General features: G+C 34.2%; 2 protein-coding genes across 5 annotated transcripts; both read left to right on the top strand.

The window, feature by feature from the left end:
* The first annotated feature begins 1243 nt into the window (after nt 1-1243).
* Nucleotides 1244-6865, top strand: LOC100784426 (GTP-binding protein At2g22870). Of its 3 annotated transcripts, none has more exons than XM_041016340.1 (5): nt 1244-1797; nt 2278-2347; nt 3054-3216; nt 4329-4576; nt 6795-6865. In XM_041016340.1, the coding sequence occupies exons 1-4, from the start codon at nt 1368-1370 to the stop codon at nt 4545-4547; spliced, it is 882 nt and encodes a 293-aa protein (XP_040872274.1). In that variant the 5' UTR covers nt 1244-1367; the 3' UTR covers nt 4548-4576; nt 6795-6865. The 3 variants fall into 3 exon arrangements, with proteins under 3 accessions (XP_040872274.1, XP_006581420.1, XP_006581419.1); XM_006581357.4 differs by lacking the exon at nt 6795-6865 and adding an exon at nt 5256-5460; XM_006581356.4 differs by lacking the exon at nt 6795-6865 and adding an exon at nt 4829-5460.
* LOC100809192 (DNA ligase 1) lies at nt 4558-11151 on the top strand. 2 transcript variants are annotated; one of them, XM_041016338.1, is made up of 9 exons: nt 4558-4576; nt 6795-6865; nt 6978-8011; nt 9183-9233; nt 9320-9427; nt 10254-10349; nt 10534-10632; nt 10707-10766; nt 10873-11151. In XM_041016338.1, the coding sequence occupies exons 3-9, from the start codon at nt 6998-7000 to the stop codon at nt 10936-10938; spliced, it is 1494 nt and encodes a 497-aa protein (XP_040872272.1). In that variant the 5' UTR covers nt 4558-4576; nt 6795-6865; nt 6978-6997; the 3' UTR covers nt 10939-11151. The 2 variants fall into 2 exon arrangements, with proteins under 2 accessions (XP_040872272.1, XP_040872273.1); XM_041016339.1 differs by lacking the exons at nt 4558-4576; nt 6795-6865; nt 10707-10766 and having other exon boundaries at nt 6998-8011.
* The last annotated feature ends 1445 nt before the right edge of the window (nt 11152-12596 follow it).

Below are 12596 nucleotides of genomic sequence, written 5' to 3'. Positions count from 1 at the left end.
GTTTCTCAACGAAGTTATGTTCTTGGGACTACAGTGAGAGTAAAATGTTTCACCTTATCCAATAAAAGAAAATATTTGTTAGAATTTGGGTGGAACTGTATTTATTTTTGTCGTGGCAGATATTGCCATTGAAAGTGGTATTTGATAAAACTAAAACAATGGTTTCATCTCACCAAGGGTCGATGGTGACAACTAACCAAGTATGATTTTGGAAAACACGCACAGGGTTGCCCATTATACTGTTTAACATGAAACCAGAGGTGGAGTAGGAAAGCACGATCATGTCAAGGAGGCAAAGCCAAAAAAACAGACCCTTGAATGATCATCATGAGGGGTCATTGGAAAAAAGGCAGAGTGTGTTAGAAGAGAAAAAAAAATGACGATATGCATGTTTAAAATGACCATACATGGCTAAAAAATATAATTTTAGATAACATTTGTAATCCCACGGGCCTAAGATTACTCACCACATGCCAAAAGCAATTTTGCAACACAATCACAGGGAAAAAATAACAAATAATCCTCAACTAGCTCTCATAGTCTAGTATCCTCTAATTTTATTTTAGTTACAAAAAGAATGAGCCTAAAGGCACCAACTCAAGCTAAATCCAACGCAAGGAGAGTAATTGTTGATCAAATTTTATTTCATGTGAACTAAGAGATAATGAAAGAGACAACAATCCCATCTAACTCCATCAATCTCGTGGCCTTAATGCCCATCATTTATCCTTCTATGCAATATTTGTGAGGAAATAATGGAGCACACTCTGAGGGGATGTTGCTTTGCATATCGCATGCGGGACTATTAAATGAATTATGTTTTATACTCGAAATTTAAGGATTGACTAATTATAAATCTAAAGTGCAAAGATGATACAAATATCTCATGATCTATAAAAATAAGCATTATGATGCAACTGTTGCGGGGAAATGAAAAATAATCACGCACAAAAAATCTTCTTCTTTAGCCTAAAAATATTTTGTGGAGAAAAGAAAAAGTTGAAGAACTCATTAAAAAAAATTAGAATAACATTTATTTTTTTTCTTTTATATTATGAAATAATTGTTAAAGAAAAATACGTCTTTACAAATTACAACATATACTTTTTATTTTTTTAATGCAAATGATTTAAAAAAATTCAATTTTTCACTGATTCTCTTTTTCTTCACTCAATTTTTTTCTCTCAGAGATTTTCACCATCCAAACAAAACATAATTAGCTGATCGAAATCTGTTCTCCTTGGTCTATTTTTTTCCCTAAAGTTTATGATCATCCAAACGGGGTTTTGGAGTAACACTGCAGTGCCCAAGATATTTTTGCTGAGAGTCCCTAACTTGTGCACAGAGATAACAAAAAACACAGTGAAATGGTCCTTCTATACCTCCCAAGGTTTCCTCTCTACCTCGTTACCTTATCTCACTCCCTCCCTCGTCGAACCTACTCCAAAACCACCCTCTTACGCCCACCCAAATCCACTCTCACAACCTCACAACCCTTAACCGTTAACCCTTCCCCCACAGAGCTATCCCTCGAGAAGCTCTTCGTTCCGCCGGAGACCACCGTGTCCCTCGAAAGTTCAAGAGTCTTGAACGGTTCTAACATTCTGCTGAGTAACTACGCCAACGATGCTCAGGTATTGCAGGCCGAGTTTGTGAAAAGCAGTGTGAAGACTGAAGACTGTCCCTCCGATGGAATTCCCGAGTTCGCTCTCGTTGGCCGCTCCAACGTCGGCAAATCCTCGCTCCTTAATTCCCTCGTCCGCCGCAAGAAACTCGCCTTAACTTCGAAGAAACCCGGTTAGCCATTATTATTACAACGAATCCTTTTTTAAATTATCGTTTTCTGTGCAGTGTAAAGAAAAAAATTGTGTTGAAAGGTTGAATGTGACTTATTTGAAAATGACGTGTTAGATTTTAGATTTACGTGTATTCAAGCATCTGAACCGTTTCTATGATGAGGTAGGAGAGAGGATTTGTTGCTCTAGATTAGGGTTAGGGTATTTTTGGAGGGATGGAGTTTTATGAATTGGTGGATTGGAATTCAATGCAGACAAAGGTAAGGGAGTTTTGTAGGGATTAGGTGATATTGTATAAACTATAAAGAATCAAGTAATGGCTAATATTGGTTATTAAGGTGCTGGATATAGTATAATAGCATCAGTGCATTCACAGTGTTGAGACATAATAAAGTGATTTTTAATTTATTGTAGTTCACATTATTCTTTGTTCTATGCATTTATTGACAGTATTAAATTGTCTGTTTTCAATTTTTTGCAGGCAAAACACAATGTATAAACCATTTTCGGATTAATAATAGCTGGTACCTGGTTGATTTGCCTGGTTATGGGTATGACTTGCTACCACATATACTCCTGCTATACTCTCACAGTATGTTAAAGATTCTGGCCTCTGTGAAGTCTTAAAGATTGGAAATATTGACTAGTATATTTGATATCAATGGACTAGTATGCTGTGGATAATGTGAATCTCTATGACATGGATCAATTACGTAATAATGTGAATGCTAGGTCGTTGCCCTGAAGCAACGCGCTGTATGGCTCGAGTACAGTGTCAAAAGACTATAAGAGAGGTTATCAAAAAGGATCTCGAAATTAATGGTTTGGATAAAAGTATGGTACTTGATAGAACATTATGGCAGAAGTTGATCCATGTAGCCGACCCCACCTAGTGGGATAAGGCGTTGTTGTTGTTGTTGTTGTTGTTGGACTAGTATGCTGTGCAAATGTTGTTGATGAAATTTGAGTGTCAGACTTCAATTGTGTTTTTACTTCTCTTAGGTTGACTGATTAAATATTCAAGGTTGCAAATAATTTCATATGTTGATGTGTTGTCTTATGATTTTTATAAAGGCTTTTTCTGTGATACATTATCCACATGAGTCCCTGAAGTGCTCAAGCTCTGTTTTGACATTTCTTTTGCCTTTATTTAAATGCTAATTTATACTGTTTTTTAAGGATAACTATTGATGAATAATATGATCTTGTTATTCTTAAGCCAATGACATTTATTTGCCATTATGTTCTTGTCATTAGGTATGCATCTGCACCACATGAACTTAGGATGGATTGGGAAAAATTCACCAAGGACTATTTCCTTAACCGCTCAACCTTAGTTTCAGTATTCCTTCTAATAGATGCTAGCATTCCTGCTAAACAAATTGATCTTGACTATGCCAGTTGGTTGGGTCAGAATCAGGTAATGTGTCAAATTTTCTTCATTAGCAGAATTAAGTGACGTGCTTTATGTTTACTTACCATCAATCCTGCATGTGCTACCTGATCTGATGGTTATGGCATACCTTGTGTGGAAGTTTTGCTCACTTTTGTCTTCCTACCTTTTTCTGTGTAGTTGCAGCTAAAACTATGTATTTCCTAGTAGAATTCCTTATAGGTAATAATTAACTGGCATATTGGTGTTACTGCCACTTCATCTTGGTGTCAAGTAGGTAATGTGCATGTGAGAATTATGATACCAAGAATATTACATTTCAGTTATGGAAACTGGAATCACTGAGATGTTTTAGTTAGATAATTGATAATATCTACAAGGGGCTGACTTTGCTCAGCTAGCACTCAGTTATCTATATGGAGGACAAATAAAATTCAGTAACAACTTGCATTAAGAACTCATTATATGATATGAGGACAAATAAGAATACGGTTACAACTTAACTAGTTATTACAATTTAAATGTTGTCAAGAACTGAGGTTATTATAGACTTTGAAGAAAATGTGATGTAAATATTATATGGAAGAGCCCACTCCTGCCAAGCTGTCAAGAGCAGGGTCTTCATTTAAGAGGAATGCTAACAATACACCCTCTAATATATCTATATTTTTTTTTTCAGCACATTCTTTGCTATTGGCTGAAATTCATGTCAGACCCATTACATTAGAAGGGGGTGGGGGCACATTGTATAATGATTCCCACTTGAATTTTACCTAATGATAAAACTTAAAAGAGCATGGTGCTAACATTTTCCCTCAATCCAAATAGGAACTCTGTGTCTTGCATTACACCCTTGTGTTAATCGTGTGTTGAATAGAGTAGTGGCAGTAGCCCATTTACACCAAGATGGACAACTAAGCTATAGTATCACTTGATGTATAGGAGAGTCCTGTCCTACAGGTCAGGTAATTAAGCATGAAAAGCCTCTAGCCCCTACTTCTAATGGGAGCATCATAAAGTAGTTCTAGTTCATGTCTCACACCCAGCCATATGGGACTCATGCTGCTTCGTTAACAGAACAGAGTTAATAATTTCTTTCGGTAACAAGAGTGGATTTTTTAATATAGTTTTTCTTTCAGATCCCAATGACATTAATCTTCACCAAATGTGACAAGCGGAAAAAGAAAAAGAATGGAGGCAAAAGACCAGAAGACAATGTTAATGATTTTCAGGATTTGATTCGAGGTTTCTTCCAATCCGTGCCTCCGTGGATCATGACCAGTAGCGTTACTAATCAGGGTCGTGATGAGATACTCCTCCATATGGCCCAGCTACGGAACTACTGGCTCAAGCACTAGTTCTGAGAAACATGACATAGTTAGAGCAGGTATGTCAATCTTGAATCCTCAAGTGATTATATATAGATTTGAGTTGCTTTATGTTTTCCCTCATAGAGCCAACTAGTAGGAGACTCTATCTAGCTGATTATTTAAGTTCTAAATTCGTCCAATATCTCTTGTTTTACAGTAATAGAGAAACGGCTTTAAATTAATTAACATTTTATATTGTGTCAAAAATAAAATGACATGCTTTTTATGTCCACAAAAACAAATATTTTATTTAATATTTATCCTCGCAGATACGCTTTTCCAGATAGACTTGCTTGATTACCAGCTAATATGGTTATCAATTTATCTATTTTCCATGGTGTGCCTTCTCTGCATTGCCCTAGTACCTACAAGGCCTAAGGCTAAATCTAATGAAATGAAAGCCGGATAAAGAAAACTATTTAGAACAAAGCTTGATACTGTACAACACCATGCCTGTGTGAGGTTCTACTCCCAGCCCTGTACGATTGTTCTAATGAAATTTGTTTTGGATTTACACAAATGGTTATTATCACCTGTAAATTAGTAATGATATTTTTATTCAAATACTTGGATACTTCGAAAGTTCTATTGTCGTTGATTTTAAAGAACCCATGTGAGATTGTTTCCTCTCCCCCGAATCACTTCATGGAAAACCATCACTTTTCATGAACGTTCATAACATCCTACTTTTAGCAGGCCACTGCATATTCTTTTTTTTTTTCCGGCTGGAGATGAGCTGAAGAATCAAAATACACGCAAGGATGCAACTGGAAAACAGCACCCGTGTAAAAACTTATAACATTTTTCTCTTTATACGACAGTGAGAAGAATGAGATATCAGATAGTAGTATCATTTTCCCATTGTTGTTCTTTATCAAATCTATAAATTATCCTTTATGCTCTCGATGTTTATCAGATTGTTGCATTTTTCATTGAAGTTGAAGATTGAATAAATGTTTTGTGAAGTTAAGGGTTTTTTTTTTACAGCTAAAATTATGGATTAAAGTAAACATTTATAAAATTAGACGGATTAACGTTGAGGACTAAAGTGGAGTTTCTTCTTTTAGTAACATACCATAATCGTTGCTGAATACGACTAGGACCTGATGTACGTAGTACTTCTCTCGACTTAAAATAAGTGCTCATTTGGAAAAAAATTATTCCAAAATAAATGTCTTGTTAGCTTTTTAGTAATTGCTTTTTTCTACTAATATCCTTATTAGTTTTATAAAATTTCATATTAGATATGAGCTAAGGTAAAGGCTGGAGACCCACTTAGCTTTTAATTACTTTAATTTTTTTACTCAAATATAAGTTATTTAATTACAAATATTTTTATTTTTTTAATTTCTCGTCTCCTCTAAATTTAAACTGGTGATATTTTTATTAATTTAAATTAACTATATAATTTTATTTAACTAAAATATATTCACACACTTTATAAAATTGTTAATGATCACGATAGTGTAAAATATTTTAAATTGTTATCCAATAAAAAATTACCCTTAATATGATTTTAAAATAATTATCATAACCTATTTTTTCTTATAGAATACTTATTAGTTACTATTTTTACAGTAATGTTTATTAATTACTTAGAAAAATAAATATTATATTATTTTTAACTCTTTATTATAAAAAATTAATTTATATACTCAATCAATATAATTTTTTTTTGCACAATATTGAATAGAATGCATATTTTTATTCATTAATATGATAAGACATTAAGATGCATCTTTATTAAATATCTATATAAACATATTTTTATACTAACAATACACATAATTTAATAATGCTATAAACATGTTTAAATTTTTTTGGTATAATTAACAATAATTTTAAATGTTTTAAAAAAAATTATAAAAGTCATTTAAAATCTTAAAAATTAAAATATTTTTTTAAATTTTGTGAATTCATTAAAATCTAATTTATAAAATTATAATAATAAACGTCTTTTAAAAAAAATCTTAAAAATCATTACATTTTTATAATTTTTTTTAAAATTTATAAAATATTTTTATGCCAAAATATTCTTTTCAAATCCTATTGCAATGCATCCCCTAATTTTCTTACACTAATTATTGATTTATTTTTTCTTGAGGACTTGTTGCTAGCATTAGTCTCACTGAATACACGAAATTACCTAAATATCCAAGAACACAAAAAAAAAAAAAAAAAAAAAAAAAAAACTTAAAACCCTTAATGCACTGCCTTAACCCTCTTCCTCTCTAGGCATCCCGCTAGCTAGAGACCGGAGAGAATCCAAATTGCATTTCATCAGGCGCCATCCTTTTCCTGCTGAGGTATGTATCTATGTTAAACAAATTATCAGAACTTCTTTTTCTTTCCACCAATGATTTAATGGGTATTCCATTTCGTCTCCTCAAACTCACAACTACAATTGTTTCGACGCAGAGTGAGAGGCGTTAATCTGAATGGGTTACATCCACCATGGAAGAACCGGTCTCAGGCACTTATTCAGATTCAGAACCGCCACCGGCGTGGTAAAAAACTCCGCGAGATCGCAATTACGCACTGCATTTCTCTCCCATTCTTCCCCTATCCTCGGCAACAACGTGGTTTTTTTCTCCACAGGCGACAAATTCCTGCACGAAATTACCGCGGAGGTGGAGAAAGACAGGCGCAGGGAGCGAAACGAGCGTTTGCGCCTCGGCCTCGACACCGCCGACATCGACGCCGAGTCGGAGCAGGACTACATGGGCGTGGGGCCCCTCATCGCGAAGCTCGAGAAGGAAATGCTCAAGGAATCTGCTGAGCTGAACCGCTACGAGGAGCCCACCGACTCCGAGGACGACTCCGACGAGGAAACCATGGACGACGCCGACAAGAAGGTGAGTGATTTCGAGAAGAAAAAAGACAAGCACATGGACCTTCTCGATAAATTCACCTCAGCCGAAACCCTAGACGACGCGTTTAAGTGGATGGCCAAAATAGATAACTTCGAAAACAAGCATTTCCGCCTGAGGCCTGAGTATAGGGTTATTGGTGAGCTCATGAATCGGCTTAAGGTCGCGACAGAGCTGAAGGACAAGTTTGTTTTGCAGAACAAGCTTAATAGGGCGTTGAGGTTGGTGCGGTGGAAGGAGGCTTATGATCCTGATAACCCTGCCAATTATGGCGTGATTCAGCGCGAGCAGCCAACCGCAGACGCGAAGGAAGAGGCTGAGTTCGAGAAGGAGAAGCAGAAGCAGATTGAGGAGGGAGATAATGCTGATGATGAGGAGGAGCAGGAGTTTGATGACATGAAGGAGAAGGATAATGTACTGATGGCCAAACTTGAGGCTATCGATAGGAAGCTCGAGGAGAAGTTGGCGGAGCTCGAGTATACATTTGGGAGGAAGGGGAAGGCGCTCGAGGAAGAGATCAAGGATCTCGCTGAGGAGAGAAATGAATTGACTGAGCAGAAGAGAAAGCCACTTTACCGGAAGGTAGCTTCGTACTTACATAATTCTCTGGTTTTTTTAGCGTGTTTGGAAACCTTGTTGAGAAGTAAGAAATCATGTCTGGAATGTGGAACCAAACACACTATTTGTCTTGGCATTTTGAACCATAATCAATTACTCATTTTTTACGTCAAGTGTTCTCTAAAGTGAGCTTGCAAAGAGTAGATTAATTCTTTATTAGGTTAAGATCACAGATTCACCATGCACTGAGGGTTAATGCACTCTTACTGGCTCATTTTACTGATGAATTCACTTAATAGGAGCTTGCTCTTTTATATACGTTTAACCACTGTGCAAAACTTTTATCATTGTCGTTTCTTTTACTTATTAGCCTAATGATTATTTTTATTGTAATCCTTATAGAAAGAAAAATTCTTTATCTTTATGATCAGTTAGAAATACGAAACAAATTTTTTTGAAGCACTTCCCCACTTCAATCTTTGACCAACTAAGAACAATTTCTTGACCAATTGAACAGATTAGTTGACTAATTGTATGTTTGGTTTTGGAATCATTTTGGGGAATGAATTAGATGGAGTGATGAATTGATAGTAAAATAAACTGATATTCCTGACAATCTGATAGAGTGAGGAGCTTCTGAGTTTGAGAGCTCCTAATATTAATATTCAACAATTAAAAAAGAAAAAAAAAAAAGCAAAAGAACTCCTAAAAATAGAAATTATATAATTTCAACTGGTTAGTTTTTATTTATTTTATTCCCTTTTCTCCTGCTTAATAATATATCAAGTGTCCTGTTTCTTTACTAATTTTATGAAGTGAAAGGTCTGCCTGTGTAGGTGAGGTACATTATGCATTCATAGCAAGGCAACTGCTTGTTTAAATTTACTGACTTGTCTTTTCCTCCAAATCTTATTGGTTTTGATTTCAATTTATATATATTTGGAGATGCCTTCTTTGGTTGTTCATGGAATTTTCTTTTTCTTTTACCAAGCACAAAATAATATTTTGATGTTTTTCAAAGCATAGCATTCTTGTAGTTTGATCTTTTTTTGAAGTTCTAATTGATTCTTATGTTGTGCACTTTCATTGCTCTTGTTTAAATAAACTTTGTTATTTCTCCCATATTCTTATTTTGCTTTTAATAAAGCTGAGTTATGATTTTGTTTTTTGTTTGGGTTTTTGTACATGTTACCAGGGTTTTGATACAAGATTGATAGACATGAACCGAACTTGTAAAGTCACAAAGGTATTTCATAAATCTGTGCTTCCTGCTATGCTTTCCCTCTTGTCTTTTGTGTATGTTCTTAGTTTGGTTTGAATCTCTTGATCTAGGGAGGACAAGTTGTGAAGTATACTGCCATGGTAGCTTGTGGCAACTATAATGGCGTCATTGGTTTTGCAAAAGCCAAAGGCCCTGCAGTCCCAGTTGCCCTTCAAAAGGTATTCACAGTATCTTATTTGGTCTTTCAAGTTCTCCTTAAAGTGGTTTGGCTGTGGACTGTTTCCAATTGTTCTGTGTTCAATGTAGAAAAGTTTCATGAGTTCATTACCCGACATAAATATGAAGAGATAGATTTGCCTTTGTTTCAATTACTAGTAGTTAGTTTCAAGCTTATTGAAGTTTTGATTTATGTCACAAATCTTGTGATTTTTTATGGCAGTTATACTGCCCAGGGGCTTTGTCTTTGGCCAACATTCTGATGTTGAATCAACATAGGTTTTGGTTAATCCTTGTGATATTTGGGTCATAATTAGTGGGAGGAGCTAGGATTGATGACTATGACTTCTGTTCTGTTATTAGATATGTTCGATGGAAAACACCTGCCTAATGATTCCACAAACTTTACATGTCTTATTCAGCATGCACGAATTTCTTTCAAATTTTGTGTTTCAACAAGCTTCATACTAATTTAATTAACATATCCGTTTTGATTATTATAAAGAGAATCCAAAGAATTTCCATTATTTCATTATATACTGTTGATAATGAGTTGCAGAAGGTGCATTAACCGATTTTACATCTTTCTAATCTAACTGAAAATCAGATATTGGTCAGTTGTTATTGTAGATTCTCTATTAACTAACTGAAATCCAATTTTGAATGTTTTAAATTTTATATTCTTGAGTATGCCTTTAAAACAATAAGTACATTTATTTTATCTCGAAGTAAAAATCTTATGTGCATTATGTCTAATGCAGTTTAATAATTTATTATTCTGATAACAACATAGCATATTGAATTAGTGGTTGATTTAACTACAATCAGGCGTATGAGAAATGCTTCCAGAATTTGCATTATGTAGAGCGACATGAGGAGCATACAATTGCACATGCAGTACAAACGTCTTATAAAAAGACCAAGGTAGTCAATTTCTTATCCTTCTTCTAGTAGTACCTCCCCCATTTATCTCATGAAAGTTCATCTTCTGTTAGAAAAATTGAAATGTTTTGTTTTAATTGCATTTGACGAGTAATGACCGAGTTTATCCTGCCTGTATTCATCCTGTATATTATATAAATTTCATGTCTTCTCCATTATTCCATAGGTTTATCTCTGGCCCGCTCCTACTACAACTGGCATGAAAGCCGGCAGATCAGTCGAAGCCATACTGCATTTAGCTGGTTTGAAGAATGTCAAATCAAAGGTAACTGTTGCCTAGAAAAATTGAGCATGGTCCTGTAATTTTAGTGCTAGATCTAATTTTTATTGTCCTGATAGGTCATTGGTTCCAGAAATCCTCATAATACAGTTAAAGCTGTCTTCAAAGCACTGAATGCAGTTAGTAACTCATCTTGCCGATGTTTCAAACTTGCAATGCAAGTATTTCAAACAACTTTTCCTGTGATAGTGTGATATCTCATGTGGTATTTCTTGTTTGTTCCAGATTGAAACGCCAAGGGATGTCCAAGAGAAGTTTGGCAGGACTGTGGTTGAGAAGTATCTCTTGTGATAGACATGGCAATGTGGTGAGTTCAGTGGCCTTTGGCGGTTGTCTTCCATTGAATCTCTTAATTTTTACTTTTTATTCATGTGAATTTACCAAGAATTGGAAGAGAGTTTCCAAAATGCTTTACTTGTGAACATTAGCTATGGAATTTTGGCTGTAACTTTTTGTTCTTAAAAGCATAAGGAACAATAGTTTAGGAAGGTTCCTTTTGGTTAATGTGTTTGTTTTTCCTCACTTTTAATGACGCATTCTACTCACAACCCTTTTAGCTGGATACAATTTACATTTAGAATCTCTCACACTAACGCCTTGAAAAGGATAGTTAAAAGTGAGAGCACAAAACTCAATGAATGATGTTTAGCAAAATAAGTGTTCCTTTATCTACCGAGATATATCGATTGGAAACTTGTTCGAGTAGAAGCTGCAGATGATGTCTTCACGGTTGCCTTTGGCTTTCTGCCTTGAAAATACACATTTCCTACGACATCTTTAGACCTTGAAATTTTATTAATTATTCAAGTTTCATCTTTTGCAGTTCGAAAAAGGAATTTAAAGGAAATTTCTGAACTCAAGTGAAGATTTTTTTTAAAATTATATTCATTTCATATTTAGATTAGTTAAAAATAATTGCTTGTTCATTCGTTTATTTAAAAATATTATTCCTTATATTTTATATTAGTAAATTTCATAATAAATAAGTTAAAATGATTCATAATTGAACTTTATTAAATTAATTTCATAATAAAACAATGCTGGCGAATGGTTCAGCAGGAAGTTCAACCCCAACATAGACATAGCTATGTTATTTCAAGAATTAAAAATATCCTTACTAGAGAATGTTCTGTGAGGTTAGGCATACACTACGTGAAGGCAACAGATGTGCTGATATACTTGCCAAACGCGGGTGCGGATGTTTGCGGATGCGTTAGGAGTGGACTCTTCAAGAGCCTAGTTTTGTTCTTGTTTCAACCTTTTCTTTTCCTTGTCTCTTTATGTCACAAAAAAATAGCGTTTTCTTCGTAGTTTGTCAATGGTGAAATCTCCGATGATTTCAAGTATTATTATTTTGACAAATTTCAAACAATTTGAAAATATTCTGTATTATTTTATTTTCTATAACTTTTAGGGTAAAAAGAACTATCATATTGAATTATTTTAACTGTATTTTTCACACTCAAATCAAATTTATTTCATAAAATTAATAGCAAATTTTCCTTTTAATCTAGTAATTTATTTTAACAGAGTTAAACATGATTTTGTTAGAAAATAAGTCTAGAAAGACAACCGTTATAATAGAAAAAATGTTTGCCAGACTTTCTATTTTCATTAAAAGCTTCTTTTTTTTTTTTTACTATAGTCTTGTTCTTTTAACTGTGATTTTTCAACTACATTCTTCATTGTAAAGGCTTAATTGGGTAAGCATAACTGATCTTATATTGTTGGTGATGTGGAGTAGTGGAGTAGTAGGAAAAAAATTGAAATATCTAGGATCATTTGCATTTGATTTATGTAATACTTTTTTTGGTGAATTTTGATTTATATAATACTAATACTACTACTAATAATTCTATAGCTTTATATTATTTGTGGTCAGCCAAGCCATAACATCAATTATGCTCTAGGATTATGATATGATTTGTGACTCGGTAAACCTCTTTGAG

Source organism: Glycine max, chromosome 6 (assembly GCF_000004515.6).
Source record: "Glycine max cultivar Williams 82 chromosome 6, Glycine_max_v4.0, whole genome shotgun sequence".
In the NCBI taxonomy this organism is placed as follows: Eukaryota; Viridiplantae; Streptophyta; class Magnoliopsida; order Fabales; family Fabaceae; genus Glycine; species Glycine max.
This window is presented reverse-complemented; position numbering and strand designations above follow the sequence as displayed.

What these genes read in the sequence shown, in the direction of transcription:
- LOC100809192 (XM_041016338.1), top strand. Translation starts at nt 6,998, where the DNA reads ATGGGTTACATCCACCATGGAAGAACCGGTCTCAGGCACTTATTCAGA. An exon ending in GAAAGCCACTTTACCGGAAG is followed by an intron (nt 8,012 to 9,182) that starts GTAGCTTCGTAC and finishes ACATGTTACCAG; the next exon opens with GGTTTTGATACAAGATTGAT. An exon ending in GAACTTGTAAAGTCACAAAG is followed by an intron (nt 9,234 to 9,319) that starts GTATTTCATAAA and finishes CTCTTGATCTAG; the next exon opens with GGAGGACAAGTTGTGAAGTA.
- LOC100784426 (XM_041016340.1), top strand. Translation starts at nt 1,368, where the DNA reads ATGGTCCTTCTATACCTCCCAAGGTTTCCTCTCTACCTCGTTACCTTA. An exon ending in CTTAACTTCGAAGAAACCCG is followed by an intron (nt 1,798 to 2,277) that starts GTTAGCCATTAT and finishes AATTTTTTGCAG; the next exon opens with GCAAAACACAATGTATAAAC. An exon ending in GTTGATTTGCCTGGTTATGG is followed by an intron (nt 2,348 to 3,053) that starts GTATGACTTGCT and finishes TCTTGTCATTAG; the next exon opens with GTATGCATCTGCACCACATG.